General features: G+C 45.5%; 2 protein-coding genes across 2 annotated transcripts; both read left to right on the top strand.

The window, feature by feature from the left end:
* Positions 1–1,654: 1,654 nt before the first annotated feature.
* On the top strand, positions 1,655–4,560 carry LOC134007506 (interleukin-1 receptor type 1-like). Its single transcript, XM_062446995.1, has 7 exons — positions 1,655–2,009; positions 2,326–2,385; positions 3,006–3,138; positions 3,270–3,394; positions 3,759–3,905; positions 4,120–4,276; positions 4,421–4,560. The coding sequence occupies exons 1-7, from the start codon at positions 1,961–1,963 to the stop codon at positions 4,542–4,544; spliced, it is 795 nt and encodes a 264-aa protein (XP_062302979.1). The 5' UTR covers positions 1,655–1,960; the 3' UTR covers positions 4,545–4,560.
* A 15,410-nt stretch (positions 4,561–19,970) lies between these two features.
* LOC134007899 (uncharacterized) lies at positions 19,971–26,918 on the top strand. The gene is made up of 14 exons (XM_062447618.1): positions 19,971–20,083; positions 20,187–20,357; positions 20,488–20,562; positions 20,687–20,824; positions 20,925–21,208; positions 21,305–21,632; positions 21,842–22,643; positions 22,741–22,950; positions 23,683–23,873; positions 24,427–24,611; positions 24,890–25,216; positions 25,303–25,384; positions 26,070–26,148; positions 26,749–26,918. Exons 1-14 carry the CDS (start codon positions 19,973–19,975, stop codon positions 26,916–26,918), a joined length of 3,153 nt encoding a protein of 1,050 aa, XP_062303602.1. The 5' UTR covers positions 19,971–19,972.
* The last annotated feature ends 218 nt before the right edge of the window (positions 26,919–27,136 follow it).

Below are 27,136 nucleotides of genomic sequence, written 5' to 3' on the forward strand. Positions count from 1 at the left end.
TGTGCGCCAATCCTTGGAATCAGATAAAGCACTCCAATGTGTTCATGCTTCAGTTTTTGTGTTTCAGTATTACTAATTAGGGATTTAGCTATTATATATGATAGTTCTAAGTACCACCTTTCATTAGAGATAACAATTATGAAAAATAATACCTTTTTATTTGACCTTGACCTTGGTTACAAAGGGTCATTTTGGAGTCTCCAAAAGACCCTTTTAGAAAATTCCTGGATGTACTCTTATAAAAACATGTGTCAAATATGAATATATTGTGGTATTATGTTTGACTTTTGATTTGAATTGGGTAAGGCTTCAACCTGTGGTCCAATTTAGTCTTCCAGATAATACCTACCACCTCTAGGCCTATTCAGGCCTCTGTTTTCAAAACAAAATCTAGGCGGAAATAGAAATTTTCACTTTCCTTGTGTTCAAGCTTCTATTACTCAACACTAGAAGGACTGACAGGGGTCCTGACAACAGGGGACATAACTTCAGAGTGTCAGCTTTCAAAAGAGATCATTTACATGCATGTACTCCAAATGGTTCAAGAACAGCTTCCAATTTACTTTGGGTATGCTGTTTAGGCGTTTTCAGGCAAATTTAACAGGAACATGAAAAGGTTAAACACTTTTACGAGCGTTGATTGGGATACTGCGTTTATTTTTTCCGGGATTATCAATTTAAATTAATGCACTGACTAATAAAGTAAATTGTTAAAACTCAATTTTTTTTTATTTTACTGGGGCACAGCAGATTTATATTGGGGCACGTGCTCTCTCGTTTCCTAGTCCTACACTGTGTAGTTCATGTGCTGCCTTGTATGAGGACAAAACAAGCTTGGTCAAAGCCATTAAACCTAACTGCTTAGCATTCTTTGCATAATACACAAGGAGCTAGTTAGCTAACTGTCATAAGAAAATGCCCTTTTCCCTGTTTCCTCCATTACACGATGAGCACAAAACAAGCCTACATTTAGGTATATGTTTTATACATACACCTATAGGCGTCACTAGCCATTTTTTCTGGGGCTGCAGCCCCAAACATTTTGAGTGTAGGCCCAAGTTAAATTGTAATATCTCAGCCAGACACCAAGCCCTAATTGGCTACAATGTATAGTTTGGAACTGAACTCGAGCACAACAGAAATACAGTTTTCTTAACAGTAAAATATCTGTTTCCACTCTTTCTGTCCTGTACATTCAGGTCACAAAATTGTCGATAGAAGTTGGAGTAGCAATGTGTGCTTATTAGCAACACAAGATGGTACCAGAGTGTCACCCACCACCAACCAATGTGACACGGAAGTCAGCAGAGATCCATCGACATTCTACTTCTCTTTTTGTTAACATGTTGTGACTTTGTAAGTAGGCCTACTTTTTACAAGGTTTGTATTTTTACATCAATTCACATAATTTATACTAATTTAGCCTCTACATGTCTATATTATTGTATTGCCTACTTATTCTAATTAGTGACCAACCCTATAGCTATTAATTAATTATATATTGTTCATTATATTCAATAGCCTAACTGTAAGAGCATAACTTCCACTTTTTATGTAGGCTAAATACTAATGTAAAAAAAATGCTTAATTTATTTGGAAATTTCATTGCTGCCCACCATTAATCTACAATTTAACTATATTTTAGCCTACTTATTATTTAACTGTGTACACAGAGTTAACAATTAAATTGACTTCAACATCAAAAAAAGAATAAAAGATTCATACTTAATTAGCGCTGCCTATCACGCCTCAATTGGCTGTTACACAAAATGACATCGTCATGTGAATCCAACGTTATCGTTAACTTTGTTCCCCATACAGTGTTGACAGTGTAATGTCCAGAAAAAACATTCCGATGTTGTAGAAACATTTCTAGGATACTTGGTGAGATCTCTCAGAGCACACCACAAGGTAATCCTTGCGGGCACCAGTTTATTTTCAATTGAAGAGGAGATTGAGAATGGACTCCTTTTACCTCCTCCTCCTTCTGCTCTTCCTAGAAGTCTCAGGTAGGCTACAGTTGGAGGGACTGGAGTTTTCTCTGTTTAATTGAATGCCTCTTTCCATCATCTTCAGTGCTTACCCTGATTGTGTTTCAGCCGGTTGTTTCTGGTCACCGAGCACTGAGAGAATCCCCCTGGGTTTGGGTTCATGTTTGGGAGAACCCCACTGGGAACACCCACTTACACTTTTACTCATCTACTGTCATGTTCCTGGGCAGTTTTGTGGAGTACTGTATGTGGGAACTCCCAGACCAGACCAAAACTATTTGTGTGTGCGTCTGTTGGTGGATGTGTGTGTTTATGAGTGTGTGTGTGTTTACAGGGAACATGCAGCCAAAGATCCTCACTCCACGAAATGGTGAAGTCATAGAAGTGACCCTTGGTATGTTTCTCTTGCATAGGCTACAGAATGTCTGTCTGGAAGACATTTGTTGTGGTTTTCCACTGCATGATACCAGCTCAACTTGACTCTACTCGCTAGATTTGTTTTCCACTGCGTATAGTAGGCTACACATTTTATGTAACTGGTCATAACGACGCTGCAAAACGTTGTCTTCAACACATGCCACTCTGGCTGCATCCACAACCACAGGATCTTCCACACCTCCTCAACTGACAACTGCGTTTTGCGGGTTGACCTCTAATCGAGTAGTCCAGTGGCAAAAGAAAATTGCGGCCGCTATTATAGACAGCGGTCGCTATTACATGCTATAGCCTAATAGTAGCTTGGCTGTTTAAAAATGGCGGGTCTGTGCAGTATGTCCCTTGTCGCGAATCTCTCTGACTAACTTCAGCTCCCTTGAAACCTCACAGGAGGTTTCAAGGTTCCAAAAAAAGTACCAGGTGCTAGGTACCAGCTTTGCGCTATGAAAAACTAAAAAGGCGAGTATTCGAATCCAGTCGATTCGAGCTGCTACCATTCAGTAAGGTTCTGTATGTTTGTTAGAGTGAATTGATGTGTGTGCGTGAGTGGCAATGCATATGTGTGTGTTTTATCTCCAGGCTCCCATACAGAGATTGTCTGTAATAGTAGCATATACAAGGACTTGGATAGTGAGGTGTATTGGATGAAGACAATGAACACGACAATGACCTTTCTGGACGAGAATGAGATGCTCCCTGTCTTCTACAAGGAGTGAGCTTACAGACAGGCACTCCCTCGCACACAGACCCATGCAGACACACAGAAACACACACACAGGTTCTCTGAACACACATTTAGCAGGCCCTTGATAGTAAAACTGTGACACCCTCCACCTCCCTCAGGCAGAATGGTTCGGCAACCTTGACCATCAGGGAGGTGTCTGAGGAGGCCCTGGTCTTCAACTACACCTGTATTCTCACCTCCACCAGCGGCATGGACCTAGCATCGATCAGCCTGATACTCAAGGGTACACCTAACTAAGTAACAGACTCATTCCATAACTAACCAACAAACTGGCTCATTAGAAAACGAACCAAAAAACTAACAATCTAGCTACAGTAATTGTCTAGTAAATTGACTGATTATTCAATGAACTGATTGCTTTTTTTAACCCAGACATTAATCTTCACTAGCAACCTAAATTACCGTTCTATCGTGTTCTACTTGTGTTATAAAGATCTACCTTCACAGTTCTTCCAGAATAAAACATTCTCTGGTAATGACACTAATTCAAATAAGGACTTTTTACTGTAACCAACTAAGTAAATGGATAACTTGTGAACCTGTCTAACAGACTGTTTCCATGGTGCCTGTCCTTACTGTTCCCATAGCCCCCCCACCCTCGTATATCCTGGTCGTTGGTCTCCCAGTGCTCTTGGTGGTTGTGGTCGTCATGTCGATAGTCATATACGTGACCCTGAGGGTGGACATTGTTCTGTTTGTACGGGACAGGCTGGGTTTCCATGGAAGGACCTCAGGTGTGTGTATATGTGTGTGGGTGTTTGTTTGTGTGGAAGGGGGGGGGGAGCTGACATGAAGTGGTCTGAAACGTGCCTGGACAGGTTGTCACCAAGCCTTGTGTTTTTGAATAGTCTGGTTTTCACACACCTAGTTCTAGCTCTCCAGTACCACCCCTGAGCTGGGGGGACCCTGGAAGGTAGTCCATGTGTGTACCTCACCCTCTTTACTCAGATGGAAAGAGCTACGATGCCTACATAATGCCTTTTGAGGGCCCCGGAGGGGTGGGGCTTACTGCACAAGACCGGAGGATGCTGGAGGCGGTGCTAGAGGAGCAGCTGCCTCTGATACAGCCTCTGTCTTTACCACCGAGATGTCCTGCCTGGACAAGGTGAGACACCACACCTGTCTGTCTGCCTCGGCCTATCTGTCAATCAATGTCTGACTGTGTCTCTGTCTATTTGGCTGGCTGGTTGTGTCTCTGATTGGCTGGCCGGCTGTGGGTGAAATTAACGTGTGTGTTTGTGTATTTCAGCTGTAGCCAAGGCAGTTCTGGACTGCATAAAACAAAGTCGCAGGCTGGTTCTGGTCCCCTGCTCTCTGGTCCAAGGACAGAACCAGGACCAGGACCAGGGCCACAACCAGGACAACAGCAGTGAGGTTCATCACAGGCTCCTGAGTGATCTACATGCAACTCTGGTGGGGCATCAGACCCAGCTGGTCCTGATCCAGACATAAGCTCCACCTTCAGACAGCCACACTGACCAGGACCAGGCCCAGGCCCCTCTCCCAAAGGCTGTGCATCTGCTAGCCCAGGCTGGCCACAAGGTCACCTGGCGTGGCTCCTCTTCCTGCCCACTCTCCTCCCCCTTCTGGAAGCAGCTACGTTTCTGCCTGCCCTCCAAACCTAGCCAGCGACCCCTACACACACCTTTGTCCTACCACCCCTGCTGATGCCTGGGTCCTAGCTCTCCTCTTGACCGCCAGCAGCAGTTCTGGAGATAGTGGGAATTTTCAGGCTTCTTTGATGCTTCACTCTTTACACGTTCTTGGTTCCTCTCCAGTATGGACCTGTGTAGAAGCTAACATATACTACACTCAATGTTCACATATGACTAACAGTTTTAAATCAGCGGCTTGTTTATTCCAGGAGGACTCGGCGGGGCTGTTAGTGTGTCTCTCCATGGCGTTGATCTTGTGCATTTAATTAAGAAGAGAGGGGGGAAAGAACTGGGGGAGAAAGGGGATCAGGGTTCAAACCTCTCAATGCAGCCTCATTCATACTCTTCAGAGTAGTTGTGGACAGTGCAGTGGACTTTTTTACTTATTTCACCCTTTGCCAATAACAATATTATTTTTATTCTGCAATATATTGTGTCATGTAATCTATAATGATACTGATCATGATAATGATACGACGATGATAAAATAATAATAAAAGGAGGTATAAACTTCAATTGTGCCGAATTTGACAGTGTCTACAGAAACGACTATTATTGTTGATAGATGGGAATAATATTTAACCAGTGATTGGGTATTTACAATGTGAGTCGATGTGGCAAAAACACACTACTTGTAATACACCTGAGATAATACTAGTTGTAATTTCTGCTATTTCTATTTAAATAGTATTACAATGTTATTTAAATACTATTTAACTATAATTCATAATATGTCAAAACTAAACGTCAGTCATGTGACCGTCAAAAGTGAACTGGGTCATCGTGTTTCCCTGTACTGGAGGACTCCAGTTCACCTCCTGTACAAACTGAAGGACCCAATCCTGGGTGTGGCTTCTCAATGTTTTATCTTGCTCTCACACACATACCTTTTTGCTCGTTTAGTGGCAACAACAGACGGGGAATAGTGCATGGTTGTGTGTGTGTGTGTGTACATGTTCTTGCATGTGAGAGTGTGTGTGCGTTCTGCTGTACATTCAAGCTTGAAGCAGACCCGGTTTGGAGGCCAGTTAGTCACCTTACAGTAATTGTGTGGAAACTATAAGGGACTGATGAAGAGGATGAGGGGAGGACAAGGAGAGAGATTAAAGTTGTGTGAGTGTGTGGGTGGGCGCGCACGTGTGTGTGTGCGTAAATGTGTATGTACAGAAAAAGGAGCTAGAGAGTGTGTCTACCAAAAGAGGAAACAGAAAGTATTGGCAGTAGCAAGCAGAAGTGCAACCACAGGGGCTGGGAGAAAATCGACAGCGTGTGTGTCTTACTTGTCAGTTTAAGACACTGGACTGACCCTCACGGCACTAACCAAAAAGTGTGTGCTTGTGTTCGTGTATGTGTGAATCAATTGATGACTGCTGTTACCACAGTGATGTGTCAGGGAGTAAAAAACAGGAAGACTTGCTCTCGAACTTCTCCTCCTCCCCCACCTCCTGCTTCCTCATCTTCTGGTCTTACTCACAATTCCACAGTTTATTGGAATAAAGGTTAAGGAGAACGAAGGAGATCCGGTGTGGCAGGCAGGCAGATGAACAGGAGGATATGGCACGATCTGTAACAGGTAGAGAGAAAACAGAATTATTAGGAGGGTCCTAAGTTATATAAACATAGCATAGGAGCCGGTACTAATGTAGGGCAGAATGTCTGTCTGGAAGGCATTTGTTGTGGTTTTCCACTGCATGATACCAGCTCAACTTTACTCTACTCGCTAGATTTGTTTTCCACTGCGTATAGTAGGCTACACATTTGATGTAACTGGTCATAACGCCGCCGCAAAACGTTGTCTTCAACACATGCCACTCTGGCTGCATCCACAACCACAGGATCTTCCACACCTCCTCAACTGACAACTGTGTTTTGCGGGTTGACCTCTAATCGAGTATTCCAGTGGCAAAAACAAAAATGCAGCCGCTATTATAGACAGCGGTCGTTATTACATGCTATAGCCTAATAGTAGCTTGGCTGTTTAAAAATGGCGGGTCTGTGCAGTATGTCCCATGTCGCGATTCTCTCTGACCAACTTCAGCTCCCTTGAAACCTCAACAGAGGGTTAAAAAAAAAGTACCAGTTGCTAGGTACCACACAAAAGCCTACCGAAACATTGCCAAGCACGAAATAGGAAAGTGCAAGTGGCAACTCGGGTCTAAGACGGATTTGAGAGACCGCAGATAGAGTGCGGCTTGTCTGGTTTGTTATATGTTTTTGTTGGTTTTATGTAAAGCACCTTGAGCTGCAATTCTTGTATGAAATGTGCTATATAAATAAAGTCTTACTTACTTACTTCTGACAACCGTCTGGTGGTCCAACCTCTCAATAGCGCCTGCTCCCAACCCAAGCTCTTCTCCTGTCTGGCCCCCCAATGGTGGAATCACCTCCCCACCTCCATCAGAGATACTGACTGTCTCTCCATCTTCAAGAAAAGGCTAAAGACGCACTTGTTCCGGGAGTACAACGGTACTCAGGAATGATTTGCTGGACCAGATGTTAGTTTCCTCCAGGGAAACAATGACTCTTATTGAGGGACTTGTTGCTCTTGTTGGTTAGTTGTAACTGATTTACTGTAACTTCTTGTATTCACTGTGAATTATATTACTGTTGCTTGCTTTCCTACAGGTACACTCTTGCACTTGTGAGGTTCATGTTGTTGTAATTGTAACTTGTTTACTGTAACTACATGCTCTTATGTTTCTTCCCATTGGTAAATCAAATCAAATCAAATTTATTTGTATAGCCCTTTTTACACGCAAGCATGTCACAGAGGGCTTCACATATGCCCATAGAACTGCCCCTCAACCAACCTAGACCCTCAAGGAAGGCAAGGAAAAACTTCCCAAAAACTCTCAACAGGAGAAAAAATTGAAGAAACCTTGGGTGGAGCAATTCAGAGAGGGATCCCCTCCTCCAGAGACGGTTGGTGGGAGAGAGGAGCAGAACACAGGCTAAACATAGTCATACAGTGTCTAAGGGTTTTTAAAACACCAAAATCCATTATTCAACTTTATAGATGTAGGACAGGACCGGGAGACTCGCGACCAGGTCCAGCGTTGGCTGACCGACGACCAGGCAGGTGCTGACAACTCAAACCCCCCACACCACAAGGGATGTGTGTGGGGGGGGACAGAGAGAGGAGAGCAGGGATTAGAGAATGCCAGGAGCAGCTAACAGTTACAGTCATAATAGAATGAGATCCCGACCGGTCAAGTGTGGACTGGTGCAGCAATTTAACAGAGCAAAAAAGGGGAATTTGATGCAACCCCACACACCAAGACAGCGACAGCCCCCCTCATTTGGAACATGAAATCTGTTCCAGGGGAAGAGAACTCTAAAATAAGTTATACTTAAAGAATAAGGATGGAAACAACCCGTCCCCCGTTGCCTCCAACTAGTAACATACTTAGCTTTAACAGTCGTAGAATTGACTAAACAATAACGTTTTTAACCTAATTTTAAACGTCGAAACAGTATCAGACTCCCTAATTGAGACGGGTAGTTTATTCCAGAGAAGAGGCGCTCTATATGAGAACGCCCTACCTCCAGCTGTTTTTTTCTTAATTTTGGGAACCACCAGATAGCCGGCATCTTGAGATCTAAGTGTCCTTGCGGGGCAATAGGGTGCAAGGAGACCGGAGAGGTACAGTGGTGCCAATCCATGCAGAGATTTGTAGGTTAGTAGTAGAACTTTGAAGTCAGCTCTGGCTTGGATAGGGAGCCAGTGTAGAGAGACAAGAGTAGATGTTATGTGATCAAACTTTCTTGTTCTGGTCAATAGTCTAGCAGCAGCATTTTGCACTCGCTGTAAATTTTTTAGGTGGGTAATTGGGAGGCCAGAGAACAACACATTGCAATAGTCCAATCGGGACGTAACAAATGCATGTATTAGTTTTTCGGCATCATCCTTTGAGAGAAATTTTCGTATTTTGAGTACTTACAGTATTTGCTTTTCACAATGTATGCTTCATGTTTTGGCTACCCACAATGTTTTTGGGGCTATCTCGTTGTTGAAAAAAGATGAACTGAAGAGTAGCCTACAAGGTTTCACATCACATATTGCACTGACACTGCCATGGAAATTGTTATTGTAATTGCCATACATTCTGGTTACTGTAACAGGAAATGTGTACAGCACAATATACTGTCATACAATAAGCACATCAAAACTAACATTATCTATAACCTACACTAACAACACATACAGTAAGAAAGTAAAGCAAAGCTGGAGTTTCACTAGTTGTCGTCCTCACTCTACTGGTCATCCTCGCGCTCCTGTCTGTCTGGCCACAGATTTCATCAACATCACATCTGATGTTCTCCCTTGCGATGCAACAGGGGAAGAATCATTGTGCATGCCGCAACCATCCCCTACACTGATCTGCTGTGACATCATCACAAGCAGCATCCATTGCCTGGAGCAGGGACCTCTGGTTTTGAGCCCGATGCTCATAGACCCTCCACATCCATGCAGAAAAAAACTCCTCGATAGGATTGAGGAATGGGGAGTAAGGTGATAAGAGCACCATCAGCATTCTTGGATGGGCAGTGAACCCTGATGAGTGGGCCACAGTGGAAGCTTACATTGTCCCACACAATGACAAATGTAAGCAAGTGAGGCCCTATCAAACCCCTGTCATGTAGAGGGATATGATCGGAGTGCAGGCGGTCCAAGAACACCAGGAGCTTCTGGGTATTGTATGGGCCAAGACTGGAATGTGGGTGACTACACCATTCTCTGATATGGCAGCACACATGGTGATGTTGCCCCTGAGCTGGCCTGGGACAAGCTCTATATATTTGATGGAAGCATTTATACTCCTGGATAGCTCCTGTCAGCTAACTAAACTTACTGTGTGATTGGTGATCGGATATGTCCCCTTGTTTAGTAAACTTGTATTTGCACCTGACAATGACTGTAAGCAGATGATCCAAGAGATCCATATTACAGTACATACCATGATGTTTTTCATGGTATGTACTGTATGTGCCTGAAAGATTTTGACAGTGGAGTGATGTACACAAGGAAATTATGCCAAAATGTTTTGCAGAGAATAACCACTTGACTGAGAAACAACAGTCAGTTTAGACCAGCAAGATATATTCAATTTGTAATTGGCCTAACTGAAGGCAATTGTACTTAACCATTTGCAAAGATGTGCTAAATCATTTGAAATTTGTTCCAACTGTAGGCAATTGCACTTGTCACATCAAGGATGTGCTAATACAATTGCAATTTGATTAAAGGAATGAGAAATTCGAATCTGAATCTGTTGTGAACAAGTGCCCAGTGGTTTGGAGGTTTGCACGTGTTGTTTTGAGAATGTAATTTCTGTTTCGTGAAATGCGCCAAAGCAATGGAAAAACACTGTAAAGGGAGAAATCTACAGTGTTTAATTGTCCATCCATCCAACCATCAGTTAGTATCAAGGTATATGTAATATATGTAGGCTGTAGTTATATCCCCAGTGTATTCAGCCAGCAGGTACACACCACACGCTCGTCCTGTTCCGTCAAAACAAGCTCATTTACTATGATGTCATAAAGGTTGTTTAGCAACAAGCCTGTCCCGATTAACCAGTCTGGATCGACGTGTTCTATGACGTCATAATGGCTCTCAAGTCTATAAATTCTGTAAATTCAGCGTCGGAGATCAGTATCGTTTTGAAACTCGATTTGACTTTCTGATAGACGATTCATCGGTGGAACATGGATTCAAGAAGACCTAAAGCACAAGACAGGATTTGACCAGGGTGCTGGTTGCTGATATCACTAAGATCCCTACCCATCTAACCTGCTTGATCTACAGAGTAGGCCTAGCCTAGCACGATGGGAACCGGGTGCAGTAGTCTACCTGACAGGTAAGGAGATGCTGTCCTAGCTTTCATTGCTAGATGAAAGCTACTACATTCAAGTTTAGCGTATCCTGTTATCGACCGGTTAGCTCTCGACACATTCGTCAGGAATTTGACGAAAATGTAGATAGCCTAAGTAAAAAACGTTGTCACAGCATTTGTACCGTAAAGTGGAACTGAATTGCGATTAAACACAGTGATATTATAATAGTATTATATTATAGGTACAATTATTATATTATACATTAAATGCCATAAAAACAAAAACACCTGTATGCCATATTGGTCCAGATTGGTCTTGTATGCCGCTGTTTGCAAGGGATTTTGTATTTGTATTTATATGCTGTATTTTTAATATGTGCAATACCCATATTTATTATGTGCAATATTTATATTTTATAATATGGTATTTATCTGCCTTTATTTTTATTCACTCCGCACAAGAGTACTGTTTTGTTTTTATTTTTAGTTAGAGCACTAAGAGCCAGTAGAACAACATTTCGTTCTTATGTGCACTTACTCTGTACTGTCGAATGACAATCAATCTATCTATCATATTTTATAACTAACTAATCAAAATCTCTAGTGTGTAAATTATGTACTTATGTTAGAAGTATTTAGCACGTTAGAAGTAACGCTTTATACTGTAATCCGATTACGTTTTTCGAATAACGAGTAAAGTAAGGGATTACTACGGTGGCCCACGGGTGCACAACCCAACAACATTAGCGAAGCAAACAAAAGTTGAAAACACAACAATATTAGCACACAACACAACGACATTAACAAAAACGAAACATTTATAAAAACGCTGCATTTCAAAAAACAGTCAACTACTTACAACACCACCATGAGGCATTGAGATAATGGCACACTGAAAACAGAGCCAGTGAGAACTCAGTTAAAAGAGAACACACAGCCATGCAATGCACACAGCACGAAGGGTTCCCCTACCACGGATGCAGAAAGTTAAGGAGGAACTGAAACAGATGGAGGACAATGATATCTTAAAGCGAGTGACCAATCCAACAGATTGGTGTGCACCAATGGTCCTTAAGAAGAATGGGGACGTGCTTATTGCTCCGGAGACTCACGGAGGCGGTGACGCGATACGCACCGATCGAGAAAGAGTGTGTGGCGAGTGTCTGGGCCTGAGAGAGGTTTGAGAAATACCTCTACGGCCTGGATGACTTCAAACGTGTGACAGATCACAAGCCACTGGTACCTCTTATCAACAGCAAGGACCTTTGACAATGTCCCACTGCGCTGCCAAAGACTGCTGGTGCATCTCAGAAGATTCAAGCCGACTGCAGAACATGCCCCAGGAAAAACTTTAGTTGTAGCCGACACACAGTCACGGAGTCCACAGAAAGACACTCCAAAAGAGACACACACACACAGATGTTGAGTGCTATGTTGCGGCTATCATGCAGGGCATGCCTGCAACTCAGGGGAAAATGGACTGTATCAGGGCTGCCACAGCAGCTGGATAACAAGCTCCAGGCTGTGATCAAGCTCATCAAGTCTGGTTGGCCAGAGCACATAAGTAAGACCCCCAGCTCAGTTAGGGAGTTTGTCTCTGTCAGAGGTGAACTGTCCGAGTATGATGGTATTGTCACTAGGGGAAGCCGCATGGTTGTACCACAGTCCTTTAGAGATGACATTCTTAAAAGAATACATGAAGGGTACCAGGGCCTGACAAAGTTCAGGGAAAGGGCCAATGTCTCAGTATAGTGGCCAGGAATCTCTTCTGATATAAAAGAGGCAGTCATGTCATGTGGGCACAGCAGAAGGAGCCACCTCCTTCTTGCCCTGGTTATCCAGGAGCTGAAGGCAACGTTCGCCCACTTTGGAATTGCGGACTAAGTTGGCAGTGACAATGGGCCACAGTTTTCTACTGTGGAGTTCCAGGAGCTGGCAAGACAGTTGGACTTTAAGCACATGACCTCCAGTCCACATAACCCTCAAGGCAATGGTCATGCGGAGAGACCAGTGCAAACAGCCAAGAGGATCCTTAGACAAGATGACCCGTGGCTTGCCCTAATGTGCTACAGGTCAACACCATGCTCGACTACAGGGCCCAGCCCTATTGTTATTATATACATAACTTTTTTCTTTTATAAATTGTTTAGGTCGTGTCAAAAGAAGAAAGTCACTTTGTTAATGGTTGGACTTGATGGAGCGGGAAAGACGTTGTTACTCCAAATGATTACAGGTTAGTAAACTGAGTGACAGTCCCCTCCAGCATGTGTAAACAGCACCAGTGCTGACTGACTTTTGGGTTTGTCCTGCAGGTCGCACACCAGCAGAGCAGATACAGGTGTCGGCTGGTGTCTCTGGGGTAGAGATGGACTCTTCCGGTGTCTCTGGGGTAGAGATGGACTCTTCCGGTGTCTCTGGGGTAGAGATGCCTGTGGCAGGCTACCAGGTGACCCTGCTGGACCTGCCCGGGGATCCTAGTCTCAGGGCCCTGTGGGAAGACTATTACCCCCGGTGCCATGCCCTGGTGTTTGTGGTGGACTCTGCCGAAAGCTATCGGCTTCGGCAGAGCACAAAAGTCTTCAGGGAAACACTCAGAAACCGTCATGTGATAAGGAAACCTGTCCTTCTGTGAGTATGCTAGTAAAGCAGACTGTGTTTACACAATGTTTACATCCAGTGACATGAAAACAACTCTCTCTCTCTCTCTCTCTCTCTCTCTCTCTCTCTCTCTCTCTCAGGCTGTTGAACAAGCAGGACCACTACAAGGCTTGGAGACAGGAAATATTGGAGAAGAAACTCGAAGTACAAAGAGTTCTTAAACTGACTAAGTGCCCGTGCATAGTATTGGTGAGTGCCTTTCTCCAAAGTTGTGGTTTGTTAGAGTCTTGGGAGCTCATGTGGATTTGGTTTCCTCAAAGGCATTTTCAAACCCCTTACTCACCACGTAAAACATTGATTTTTGTCCGAAATCATAGAGGTAGCCACCCCACCTCTTGTTGACTACACAACTGTAGTCAACAAGACTGAGTCTAGATATCACAGATCTACAATGTGTTCCTGTCTTGTAGAAGTCTTCTGCCATGCCTGACTGTCACAAGTCACTGGGCATGAAGGCCATCCAATGTGGACTACGCGGGCTACTGCGAAAGGTCTCTCGAGATTACCAGGTCCTTTGTAGACGTGTTGAGTACGACACAGCGCACATCAGGGCCATGGATGAGGAGACAAGGAGATGGTCAAAGAGACTTGTGATGTGAGCAGGAATAAGGGAAAGAGGGACGAAGGCTAGGGGAAGACTGTATACAGTCAGGATGAATAATGATGAACTCATATAGTGTTCGCTTATAAGTAAGGAGGGAAGTAAGACACATGAAAGAATGTGTTCTTTGAAGACTGTGTGGTAGAAATATAACATTTAATGACAAGATGACTTCACGTCTGTTTTCAGTGTTGCTGAAAAGCCTTGCGTCATGCCTGTCTTACGTGGGGAGTTCTGTGTGCCCAGGGAAAATATGTTGTTTTCATTTCCAGCAAAGAAGAGCCGGAAGGAAAAGGGGGAATGAAAGGAGAGGTTTCGGAGGGAAGCGAGAGAGCCTCCGTCACTGTCTCTCTGGAGAGCTGCACGGAGGAACGACCACCTCAGACACTTCACGTACTGAAGCCAGCAGCTCGCAAAGTCCACTTCAAATCCTCTACTGCCCAAAGCTCAAAGGCCTTTGAGTTTGAACAGGTCACACTGCCCAGTACCCCGATCGACGGCAAAGTCGTTGTCAACAGTTGTCCGATCGTGAGATGCACGAGGTTCGACACGGGAGACGACAATGACCTTCCGGAGAAGTCCGTTGATGGAAGCACCGAGACCGTAAGTCAGGTGGTCGACTCGCTCAGTGTGAAGTCATACCATCTGCTAGCCTCCTCAAATCTCTGGCTCGACCCAGCCACGCTCAGGGACTTGTCCATAAGCCTCCAGGACCAGCTCAACACCCTCATGACTGCATATGACAAGCTGCTGCTTCAACAGGAAGAGGAAGTGAGGGCCCTCTGTCAGTCCTCCACAGTGGAACAGGAAGAGGAAGTGAGGGCCCTCTGTCAGTCCTCCACAGTGGAACAGGAAGAGGAAGTGAGGGCCCTCTGTCAGTCCTCCACAGTGGAACAGAAAGAGGAAGTGAGGGCTCTCTGTCAGTCCTCCACAGTGGAACAGGAAGAGGAAGTGAGGGCTCTCTGTCAGTCCTCCACAGTGGAACAGGAAGTGAGGGCCCTCTGTCTGTCCTCCACAGTGGAACAGCAAGAGGACGTGAGTGCTCTCTGTGAGAAGGAGAAGAAGAAATGGAAAAAGAAGTTTTCCAAGCATTTCGGTTTCAAGGTAAAAACAGAATGTAGTTATTAACACCCAGATTTATGTTTCACTCTAAATATAGATTTTTATAATCTTCCTACATATTTGCCAGTTGTATTGTTTGAAACCGTCTTTAAATGAGTTAGAGCATATTTAGTACTTCTGCCTAACTGGTTTAATTTCTGTAATGTAGAAATACAGGAAGACTAAGGATGGCCAACCTGAGATCACACAGACGTCTTCACACAAGGACTTCATCCGTAAGTCCACTGGTATAGATACTGGGGCCAGTTGCATCAAAATAGACCTAGTCTTAGACTTAAATGTAACTTAAATTCCGACTTGCCATAGACACTCTTCAATTTACCTGTTGCATAAAACTTTACTATCAGTGACTAACGTAACACTGACTGACTGGCGCTAGCGTCAACAAAGTGAGTCATGTTGTCATCTACTCACTCGTTTAATAAAATTCCATGTTATTCTGCGGAAAAGCAGAACCAAGTCAACGTTTTCTGCCGTTACAAATAGGCCTAACACACTTAATTCCTTTCGTAATAAATTATCCTAAGATCCTACTAACAGATCGTTGGCATAGCAACTCAGCCCTTACCGCATTTTTTTTTTACCTCAAATTAAGTCAGTCTTACTATTTATGCAACAGACAGGCTTAGTTAGACTAGTCTAACCTGACAATTTAAGACAGCCTAAGGCTAAGACTAGTCTTAAACTAAGTTTATGCAACTGGCCCCTGGACAGTGTCTAATAAGTACACAGTATTTGCATAGACATTAACACACACAACCAGAAGCTCATTGAAACTCTTACCTCCTGTGTTCAGCTGTGCCCCCCAACACGGTGTGTCCACCTGGGTCCCAGTCAGACACAGGCTCCCAGCTCCAGGAGGAATCTACCAAACGCTCCGTGTTCGCAAAGGCCTTTTCCTCCTTCAGGAAAGGCCTGTGCAACATCTTCAAGAGGAAGAATAGAATCCTCCCTTGCACAATTTGACAACCCCCTACACAACCCCCCCACCACACACACACACACACACCCCACCCCCACACAACCCCCCCACCACACACACACACACACACACCAGATTGGAGTTTTGCTTACTCCAACATGTTCTGAGGGCAGAAAGGAAAATGATTGGTTTACAGATTCAACCAATTGAAGGAGAGGCAGGTTCAAGACGTTTGAATTGTGTAGGGCAGGGGTTTAAAACATTTTGCTGCACGCACCCCTTTCTAGTGTTCATCACCTGTCAAACCACCCCCCCTCCAACACCTTAAGGCCTTTGCACACTGAGTCTGAAATTCGTGTTGCACATGCACAGGTACACCCCTAGTGGTGCTCAAGTACCTGCCCTTTTGCCCAATTTTTTCTTCATTCATCAATATTTAAGTATAAAAATTACTCTCTTTGTCATCAATTCCCCCCAAATGTGTTTTGATATCTGACGGGGCATTTATTTGAGTTCTTGTGAGAATTTCGCCCCAACATGCTCCGCGGCGCTCACAAGCCCCCCCGTGCCCCTCCCTCCTCCCTCCTTCTCCTCCACTTAGTGCTCATGCAGTGCAGAGCGCCAGGCCAAACGGCTGCAGCCTACTTCTTCTCTGACACGCAGCATCAGACAAACAGGTAATGACGGTGTTTGCGCAATCCCTCGACGTTGTTTGGTGATAAATTAACCACAATTAGCGCCGCTGAAAACATTACATCGCTCTCGCGCGCTCGTGCTCTCTCGCGCTCGTGCTCTCTCGCGCTCGTGCTCTCACGCGCTCGTGCTCTCTCGCGCTCGTGCTCTCTCGCGCGTCTGTGTCTGTCTGTGTGTGTGTGTGTCTGTCTGTGTGTGTGTGTGTCTGTCTGTCTGTCTGTGTGTGTGTCTGTCTGTGTGTGTCTGTCTGTCTGTGTCTGTGTGTCTGGCTCTCGCGCTCTCGCTCGCTCTCGCGCTCTCGCTCGCTTCCTCTCGCTCGCTTCTTCGCGCTCGCACTCGCTCGCTTCCTCTCGCTCTCTTCCTCTCGCGCTCTCGCTCGCTTCCTCTCGCTCGTTTCTTCTTGCTCGCACTCGCTCGCTTCCTCTCGCTCTCTTCCTCTCGCTCGCTTCTTCTCGCTCGCTTCCTCTCTCGCTCGCTTCCTCTCTTGCTCGCTTCCTCTCTCGCTCTCGCTCGCTTCCTCTCTCGCTTGCTTCCTCTCTCGCTCGCTTCCTCTCTCGCTCTATCTCACTCGCTCTCGCTCTCTCGCTCTCTCTCGTGTGCGCTCGCACTTTCTCGCGCTCTCTCGCGCTTTCTCGCACACTCTCTCTCTCTCGCTCTCTCGCACGTTCTCTCTCTCGCTCTCGCTCGCTGTCGCTCGCTCTCTCTCGCGCGCTCGCTCTCTCTCGTTCTCGCTCGCTGTCGCTCGCTCTCTCGCTCTCTTTCTCACTCTCTCTCTCTCTCTCTCTCTCTCGCTCTCTCTTGCTCGCGCTCTCTCTCTCTTGATCTCGCTCGCTCTCTCGCTCGCTCTCTCTCGCGCTATCTCGCTCTCTCTCGCTCTCTCTCGCGCTCTCTCACTCTCACGCTCTCTCGCGCTCGCTCGTTTTTAGGAAACGTCAGACCAGCGCTAATGTTGTGGTTAATGTATCACCAAACAACGTTGAGGGATTGCACAAACACCGTCATTACCTGTTTGTCTGATGCTGCGGGTCAGAGAAGAAGTAGGCTGCAGCCGTTTGACCTGGCGCTCAGCACTGCATGAGCACTAAGTGGAGGAGCAGGAGGGGGAGGGAGGGGCCCGGCGGGGCTTGTGAGCGCCGCGGAGCATGTCGGGGCGACATTCTCACAATAACTCAAATAAATGCCCCGTCAGATATCAAAACAGATTTTGGGGAATTGATGACAGAGAGTCATTTTAATTCTTAAATATTGATGAATGAAGAAAAAAATGGTTTGAATGAATCATCACTTAGCGCCTAATATGAACAGGGCGGGGCTATTGGGACACAGACGTGCTTGTAAAATGAGTAATTTACAGCTTGTAATGTGAAACTGTATTTCTCAATAAAACTTTGGTATGATGTGAAGTTTTATGATGGCATATTAGGGCCAGTGTAGGTAATTGTCTGGCAAATTTTTACATTTGCGAGAAAAAAAGCAATTAAGTAAACCAATAATTTTCCTTTCTCCCCTTAGAACATGTTTGAGTGAGCAAAACTCCTATCTACCACACACACACAGACACACACACACACACACCCTCCCTCCCTTCTCACTCAATAAATAAAGAAGTAAATTGAATATGATGAAACTATTTGCAAGATGGTTATATTGTTAACTAGTCTGCTCTGTGTCTGAACATGATATATTACTGTCAGCTGCAACAAAAGATCAGTTGAAACTTAATAAGGTGTCTGACAAAATGTTGTAAAAGCTCTAAACAAAATATTCGTAAATGTACTGTTGTACGCAGGGGCGATTCTACACGGGGGCCTACAGGGAGGGGCCAGTGCCCCTGTAAAAATGTCCCTGGCCCCCCCTGTGCTAAGGGTTAACCCTAACCCTGGCCACACGTCTGAGAGCTGTACTAGGTCTACATCATCTGTACTGGACTTCTGAGCAATGAAATAATGTATTAATGAATTATATGATGCATACATTTGGGCATCCAAATTTATAGCACCTTTTTACTACCTACAAGTATAAGTGTGAATGATAACATTCATGGGTAACATTGCCTAAACATCCCTTAGAAAACAGCAATTTCATGCAATCTTTACCAAAATGGACAATTCAACTTCTCACCTGAACCCCTGATATTGATTCATCACCAACCCGTGCTCTACATCTGTAGCTTCAGGGTGCTGTTTTTCCTGCACAGTAATTCATCAATTTAATGCAGACACTAACCATGCTTAGTTGACTGCTGACATTGGTCGAGATTACAGGGATAGCCATATTACTATCCAAGGGATCATATAGGCCTACTTATTACCAGTTAATATCACTTTTGAGTTGCTAGCCTGCTGGTACTAGGCTAAACTAGTACGGTCCCATTATGTGGGTAGGTTATTTTATTTATTTTATTCTATTTTCTGCTTTTGAGAAACGACAGGAGAACATATTGTGCTTTGCTCTTTTTTTTTCTTCCTCCCTTTCTGTTTTTTAGGAATCACGCCAAAATGTGGAATTATGAGGTGTCAAATTAATTCATGCCATCTCTGTAAGCCAGCCCTGCAAAACAAGAGGAATGAGAAACAGAAGAGAGGCCAAAAGGAAGCAGGAGCTTTCAAAATAGACAAACAAGTTTCGAGAGAGAGGAAGTTGAGAGTTTGCGTGTCTGTGTATTCAGCAGATATGATTCTGTCTCCATTGTTGCTACGACTACAACCAACTGTGGGATAGGAAGGGAGCTTCACGCTGAGACTAATAACCTGCTGTAATGGAGAGGTCATCCACACAGCAGATAAGAGGTGCATCGTCTTGTCATGTGGCGTAACTAGGAATTCCCTGTGTCGGACTGTGACTGGGCCGTGGTGACGGGAAAGTGACACGCACAGACCCACACACACATACGGACACGCATACACACACACAGATGGACATACACTCGCACACACACACACACACACACAGACGGAGATACACACGCACATATTAGCTCAAATGGTAGAGCGCTTGCTTTGCATGCGAGAGGTAGCGGGATCAATGCCCGCATCCTCCATAGGTGATGCTGTTTAACTGGCAAGATTTAGTTTTGACTAGTTTCGACTGGCTATCGCGACCAATCAGCTACCTCGGTTCTAGGTTCGAGGGCCAATCGGATTCTCACCCTGTCCAATTGCGTCAGGCCGATTGAGCCAATCGGAACACGTACATCTCCAATTACGTCACACGTAGCTAAATATTTGATATGTTAAAAAGCTACCTATAACAATAAATACATGTTATTGTACTAGTGTGAAAAATAGTCAATAGTAATTGTTTTCTTTAAAAAATGTGTTTGTTTTATTTGGAACAGATTGAGAAGTGCCCGTTGCAGTTACGTGGCCAAAGAATGCTGTTTGGTGGGACACAGCAGTGTACTTGTGGCTTTCATAACCCAAAGGTAATGTGAATGAGACTTCTTGACACCAAAACACTAAAAGAATCACTTTGTGATGTGCTCAGTAATGTGATGTCTGACATGGATCTCTCTGTCCCTAATCCAGCCAACCACTGGACAAACTGTGGCAGAGACCTCTACCTGTGCTGCCCCTCCCCCACTGGGAACAGCCTCTACCTCAGCCTCTGCCTCTGCCCCTCCTCCACTGGGAATGGCCTCAGCCTCTGCCTCTGCGTCAGCCCATGTCCCAGCACGGCCCACACTGACTTTCTCCATGGTGACTATTTCAATATTATCATTGTCATACAAGCTTTCAAATATGGACAACCACTGATTACATATGATGATGGCAAAATGGAAGAGCATTTCAGGTTTACAATGTATTCCTTTGATAAATGTCACCACAGTTTTCTAAACCACGATTTGGAGGCTCACATGGCGCTGCTGCAAAGCCCAATGTGAATGTGGTTAGGAAAGCAAAGGTAAATATGATTATATGTAAATATATATTTATAGGTTAATATGAGCAAACATAAATCTTAAGAGCTTGATTTGATTCCATTGAGTTCTACTTTTTACAAATGCTTCCCCCCCTCCTTCTCCCAGTCTCTGTCCAGTCCACCCACCATGACAGGAGACACCCAGGCCACTGCCAGCTCACCTACGGCCTCTGTGAGGACCACCCCACCAGGCTATGCTGCTCCTGGCCCTGCTCCTGGTCCCACTCCTGACTTCTGGCTTCCTGTCAGAATGAAGGAGACAATCGCGGTTTCAGTCTGGCAAGCTGCGTTTGAACTTGAAGCTCTGGTATGAGCCACCAGCCTCTGCCCTGATTTACCACCAGGCTCCAACACCGGACCGTTTTTTTGCCCACAGGCTCTTGTTATGGATGCCCTATCACTTGTGGAAAGTGAGGGTATTCTGCCAAACCTGTGGGAAGCAGCTGACGGGGTATGGTGTGCACAAGAGGGTGCGGAAGGTCCTGGACGTGGACCGGTACTACCTGATGGTGACGGAGACACTCAGGTGCACTGTGTGTCGCCTGACCCATCTGGCAACCAGTCAGGCTGTCCTGGACCAGCTGGACCTGCCTCACAGGAGGAAGTTCAGGATGATCCTGACACGCTTGTGAGTTAAAAATCTACAATCATTTTCTAATAATGCCTGCTGCAGGTCCTTACATAATTGAACAAGTTCTTGAAACTAATCGGTCTTTTCTTCAAGGTATGCTTGTGACATACGGGTCATCCGCATGTTGCGGGAACGGACCCTCGGCAACAGCCCGGCGTGCTTGGTGAAACAGCTGCGGGAGAACCATGGGGAGGAGTGGTTGGACCGCCTGGCCGACTACTTGGGGGAGTGTGCGGCCTTTGTTGACCAGCCCAGCCTCTTCCCAGTCACCTGCCAGGAGCCTCCACAGCCACTCGATGTCCCAACCAGCCGGTGGGTGCTGTCGGTGTACGGGAGGAACATCATCAGCCGTATGGACCATATAAAGGCGTCCATCACGTCAACCTTTGGGTCCATTTTAAAAATGGACTCCACCAAGAAGGTAATAAGATGAAGAAAATCCATTGTGGCAATTATGCCACAATGAAAACATGAATCCTCAATGATTTGTATTCTTATAAGCACACATACACACATATCCATGCCTTTGATTAAGACTGTAGTAATAAATACATAAACTTCTGTGTTTAGTTAACAGATTTTCTTTTGAAAGCTCTCATGAAGTTTTTTGTGTACATTTTGTCATTTCAGATGACAAAGAAGCTGGCTGGTGCAGCAAAGGGGACTGCTTTCTGGGTGACCTCGGTGGGGAACGAGATCGGCCAGGTCCTCGTCAGTGTCCTGACTGCCCAGGAGGGACCGGGGCCGGACCCGATGGTCTCTGGTCTCATTGAGAGGTACACCCAGGCAGGTGCAGCTCCCCCGGTCCTGCTCTATGTGGACTGTGGCTGCTGCTCGGAGGAGGGGGAGACCAAGCTTCAGGCCAGGTTTGGTGGGTGGCCAGACCTGAAGATAAGGCTGGACATCTGGCATTTTATGCGGCGGCTGGCCATGGGATGCACCACCGATGCCCATGCCCTGTACCCCCTCTTTATGAGCCGCCTGTCTGTGTGCCTCTTTGAGTGGGATGCAGCGGACGTAGCCCTACTGCGCAGGGTGAAGAGGGAGCAGCTCAGAAGGGAGGGTGTGCCCCTCATCACCAACGACATGGTGGACAAGGCCATCACCAAGGCTGAGCTGTCCCAGTTCTGCAGGCAGAGGACACGTGGAGTGGACGCAACGGTCCTCCGCATTGAGCAGCTGCTGCAGGAGCTGATGGGGGAGAAGGGGAGAGACCTGCTAGGAGTTCCGCTGCTGGACCAGGCAAAGATGGAGCACATCTGGCGCACCCAGAAGAGGCACGTGAAGTGCATCCAGGATGTGCCAGGTGTACTCCTGTACACGGAGACAGGCAGCTCCACCAGGGAGGGGATCCAGCTGACCACGTACAGGTGTGCAAGAGGCTCCACCTCCTTGGAGTCCTTCCACTGCCACCTGAACAGGTTTATTCCAGGTTGGTGTAGATTTCATCATCATATCAATATTCTTACCGATGACATTTTATTCAAATAGCCTTGTTCATCATTGTTCACGTTCTCTCTTTTTTTTAGGAACGAGTGCAAACCTGCTCAACTTCCAGCTGTACCTCCTGGAAGGCCTGAACAGGTGGAACCAAAACCGGGCAGCGGCCTCCATCACCACCAAGCGCATGGCGCTGTTGACGTACGCGGGGGACGTGCTGGAGTCCGTCAACAGCAACAGCCTGAAGGTTTTTGGAAGGAAGTATGTCCCCTCCTTCATCCCGCCGAGAAAGTACACCGGTAAGTCTCAGGGCAAATATGAATACCAATAATTATGTTGTTGAGAGCTCAGTATTTATGCATTATGGTAAGTTCCATATCTGTTTTTTAATACTAATTAGCATTGCATTGTTGTTCATGTTCAGGAGAGTTGCGGGATCGATGCCCGCATCCTCCATAGGTGATGCTGCTTAACTGAGCTGACTAAATTGTATGTATTTTTTTTACACGTTGGTTTTCTTCTTCTAGTAGTCATCATGAAATAAGTAAGGGACATTGCAGCCTTTTTTTGCCCCAGTAAATAAAAAAAGTGAGAGAAACATCAAGGTATTGAGATAGCTGAGGAGCTGGAAGAGGGAGAGCCAGAGCCGTTTGTATGATTTTAATGTAAAGCAAAATTAAAGTATTTAATGTTTAAATATATTTGCAATATAATCCCTGTTTGCAAGGGATTTTGTATTTGTATTTATATGCTGTATTTTTAATATGTGCAATACCCATATTTATTATGTGCAATATTTATATTTTATAATATGGTATTTATCTGCCTTTATTTTTATTCACTCCTTTTTTCTTTTATAAATTGTTTAGGTCGTGTCAAAAGAAGAAAGTCACTTTGTTAATGGTTGGACTTGATGGAGCGGGAAAGACGTTGTTACTCCAAATGATTACAGGTTAGTAAACTGAGTGACAGTCCCCTCCAGCATGTGTAAACAGCACCAGTGCTGACTGACTTTTGGGTTTGTCCTGCAGGTCGCACACCAGCAGAGCAGATACAGGTGTCGGCTGGTGTCTCTGGGGTAGAGATGGACTCTTCCGGTGTCTCTGGGGTAGAGATGCCTGTGGCAGGCTACCAGGTGACCCTGCTGGACCTGCCCGGGGATCCTAGTCTCAGGGCCCTGTGGGAAGACTATTACCCCCGGTGCCATGCCCTGGTGTTTGTGGTGGACTCTGCCGAAAGCTATCGGCTTCGGCAGAGCACAAAAGTCTTCAGGGAAACACTCAGAAACCGTCATGTGATAAGGAAACCTGTCCTTCTGTGAGTATGCTAGTAAAGCAGACTGTGTTTACACAATGTTTACATCCAGTGACATGAAAACAACTCTCTCTCTCTCTCTCTCTCTCTCTCTCTCTCTCTCTCTCTCTCTCTCTCTCTCTCTCTCTCTCTCTCTCTCTCAGGCTGTTGAACAAGCAGGACCACTACAAGGCTTGGAGACAGGAAATATTGGAGAAGAAACTCGAAGTACAAAGAGTTCTTAAACTGACTAAGTGCCCGTGCATAGTATTGGTGAGTGCCTTTCTCCAAAGTTGTGGTTTGTTTGTTATGTGGATTTGGTTTCCTCAAAGGCATTTTCAAACCCCTTACTCACCACGTAAAACATAGATTTTTGTCCTAAATCATAGAGGTAGCCACCCCACCTCTTGTTGACTACACAACTGTAGTCAACAAGACTGAGTCTAGATATCACAGATCTACAATGTGTTCCTGTCTTGTAGAAGTCTTCTGCCATGCCTGACTGTCACAAGTCACTGGGCATGAAGGCCATCCAATGTGGACTACGCGGGCTACTGCGAAAGGTCTCTCGAGATTACCAGGTCCTTTGTAGACGTGTTGAGTACGACACAGCGCACATCAGGGCCATGGATGAGGAGACAAGGAGATGGTCAAAGAGACTTGTGATGTGAGCAGGAATAAGGGAAAGAGGGACGAAGGCTAGGGGAAGACTGTATACAGTCAGGATGAATAATGATGAACTCATATAGTGTTCGCTTATAAGTAAGGAGGGAAGTAAGACACATGAAAGAATGTGTTCTTTGAAGACTGTGTGGTAGAAATATAACATTTAATGACAAGATGACTTCACGTTTGTTTTCAGTGTTGCTGAAAAGCCTTGCGTCATGCCTGTCTTACGTGAGGAGTTCTGTGTGCCCAGGGAAAATATGTTGTTTTCTTTTCCAGCAAAGAAGAGCCGGAAGGAAAAGGGGGAATGAAAGGAGAGGTTTCGGAGGGAAGCGAGAGAGCCTCCGTCACTGCCTCTCTGGAGAGCTGCACGGAGGAACGACCACCTCAGACACTTCACGTACTGAAGCCAGCAGCTCGCAAAGTCCACTTCAAATCCTCTACTGCCCAAAGCTCAAAGGCCTTTGAGTTTGAACAGGTCACACTGCCCGGTACCCCGATCGACGGCAAAGTTGTTGTCAACAGTTGTCCGATCGTGAGATGCACGAGGTTCGACACGGGAGACGACAATGACCTTCCGGAGAAGTCCGTTGATGGAAGCAGACCGTAAGTCAGGTGGTCGACTCGCTCAGTGTGAAGTCATACCATCTGCTAGCCTTCTCAAATCTCTGGCTCGACCCAGCCACGCTCAGGGACTTGTCCATAAGCCTCCAGGACCAGCTCAACACCCTCATGACTGCATATGACAAGCTGCTGCTTCAACAGGAAGAGGAAGTGAGGGCCCTCTGTCAGTCCTCCACAGTGAAACAGGAAGAGGAAGTGAGGGCCCTCTGTCAGTCCTCCACAGTGGAACAGGAAGAGGAAGTGAGGGCCCTCTGTCAGTCCTCCACAGTGGAACAGGAAGAGGAAGTGAGGGCTCTCTGTCAGTCCTCCACTGTGGAACAGGAAGAGGAAGTGAGGGCCCTCTGTCAGTCCTCCACAGTGGAACAGGAAGAGGAAGTGAGGGCCCTCTGTCAGTCCTCCACAGTGGAACAGGAAGAGGAAGTGAGGGCTCTCTGTCAGTCCTCCACAGTGGAACAGCAAGAGGAAGTGAGGGCCCTCTGTCAGTCCTCCACAGTGGAACAGGAAGAGGAAGTGAGGGCTCTCTGTCAGTTCTCCACAGTGGAACAGGAAGAGGAAGTGAGGGCCCTCTGTCTGTCCTCCACAGTGGAACAGCAAGAGGACGTGAGTGCTCTCTGTGAGAAGGAGAAGAAGAAATGGAAAAAGAAGTTTTCCAAGCATTTCGGTTTCAAGGTAAAAACAGAATGTAGTTATTAACACCCAGATTTATGTTTCACTCTAAATATAGATTTTTATAATCTTCCTACATATTTGCCAGTTGTATTGTTTGAAACCGTCTTTAAATGAGTTAGAGCATATTTAGTACTTCTGCCTAACTGGTTTAATTTCTGTAATGTAGAAATACAGGAAGACTAAGGATGGCCAACCTGAGATCACACAGACGTCTTCACACAAGGACTTCATCCGTAAGTCCACTGGTATAGATACTGTGGCCAGTTGCATACAAATAGACCTAGTCTTAGACTTAAATGTAACTTTAAGTCCGACTTGCCATAGACACTCTTCAATTTACCTGTTGCATAAAACTTTAATATCAGTGACTAACGTAAGACTGACTGACTGGCGCTAGCGTCAACAAAGTGAGTCAATGTTGTCATCTACTCACTCGTTTAATAAAATTCCATTTTATTCTGCGGAAAAGCAGAACCAAGTCAACGTTTTCTGCCGTTACAAATAGGCCTAACACACTTAATTCCTTTCGTAATAAATTATCCTAAGATCCTACTAACAGATCGTTGGCATAGCAACTCAGCCCTTACCGCAAGGTTTAGCCAGGGGAGAGGTGGCTATTTTTTTTTTACCTCAAATTAAGTCAGTCTTACTATTTATGCAACAGACAGGCTTAGTTAGACTAGTCTAACCTGACAATTTAAGACAGCCTAAGGCTAAGACTAGTCTTAAACTAAGTTTATGCAACTGGCCCCTGGACAGTGTCTAATAAGTACACAGTATTTGCATAGACATTAACACACACACACAACCAGAAGCTCATTGAAACTCTTACCTCCTGTGTCCAGCTGTGTCCCCCAACACGGTGTGTCCACCTGGGTCCCAGTCAGACACAGGCTCCCAGCTCCAGGAGGAATCTACCAAACGCTCCGTGTTCGCAAAGGCCTTTTCCTCCTTCAGGAAAGGCCTGTGCAACATCTTCAAGAGGAAGAATAGAATCCTCCCTTGCACAATTTGACAACCCCCTACACAACCCCCCCACCACACACACACACACACACCCCACCCCCACACAACCCCCCCACCACACACACACACACACACCAGATAGGAGTTTTGCTTACTCCAACATGTTCTGAGGGCAGAAAGGAAAATGATTGGTTTACAGATTCAACCAATTGAAGGAGAGGCAGGTTCAAGACGTTTGAATTGTGTAGGGCAGGGGTTTAAACGGTT

Source organism: Osmerus eperlanus, chromosome 21 (assembly GCF_963692335.1).
Source record: "Osmerus eperlanus chromosome 21, fOsmEpe2.1, whole genome shotgun sequence".
In the NCBI taxonomy this organism is placed as follows: Eukaryota; Metazoa; Chordata; class Actinopteri; order Osmeriformes; family Osmeridae; genus Osmerus; species Osmerus eperlanus.

Bases quoted from the DNA above. Each gene is read 5' to 3' on its own strand.
- LOC134007506 (XM_062446995.1), top strand. From the start codon at position 1,961: ATGGACTCCTTTTACCTCCTCCTCCTTCTGCTCTTCCTAGAAGTCTCA. The intron at 2,010-2,325 runs GTAGGCTACAGT...GTGTGTTTACAG, and splicing joins GCTCTTCCTAGAAGTCTCAG to GGAACATGCAGCCAAAGATC. The intron at 3,139-3,269 runs GTGAGCTTACAG...CACCTCCCTCAG, and splicing joins CTCCCTGTCTTCTACAAGGA to GCAGAATGGTTCGGCAACCT.
- LOC134007899 (XM_062447618.1), top strand. From the start codon at position 19,973: ATGTGTTTGTTTTATTTGGAACAGATTGAGAAGTGCCCGTTGCAGTTA. The intron at 20,358-20,487 runs GTGACTATTTCA...ATGTCACCACAG, and splicing joins CCACACTGACTTTCTCCATG to TTTTCTAAACCACGATTTGG. The intron at 21,633-21,841 runs GTAATAAGATGA...TTGTCATTTCAG, and splicing joins AAATGGACTCCACCAAGAAG to ATGACAAAGAAGCTGGCTGG.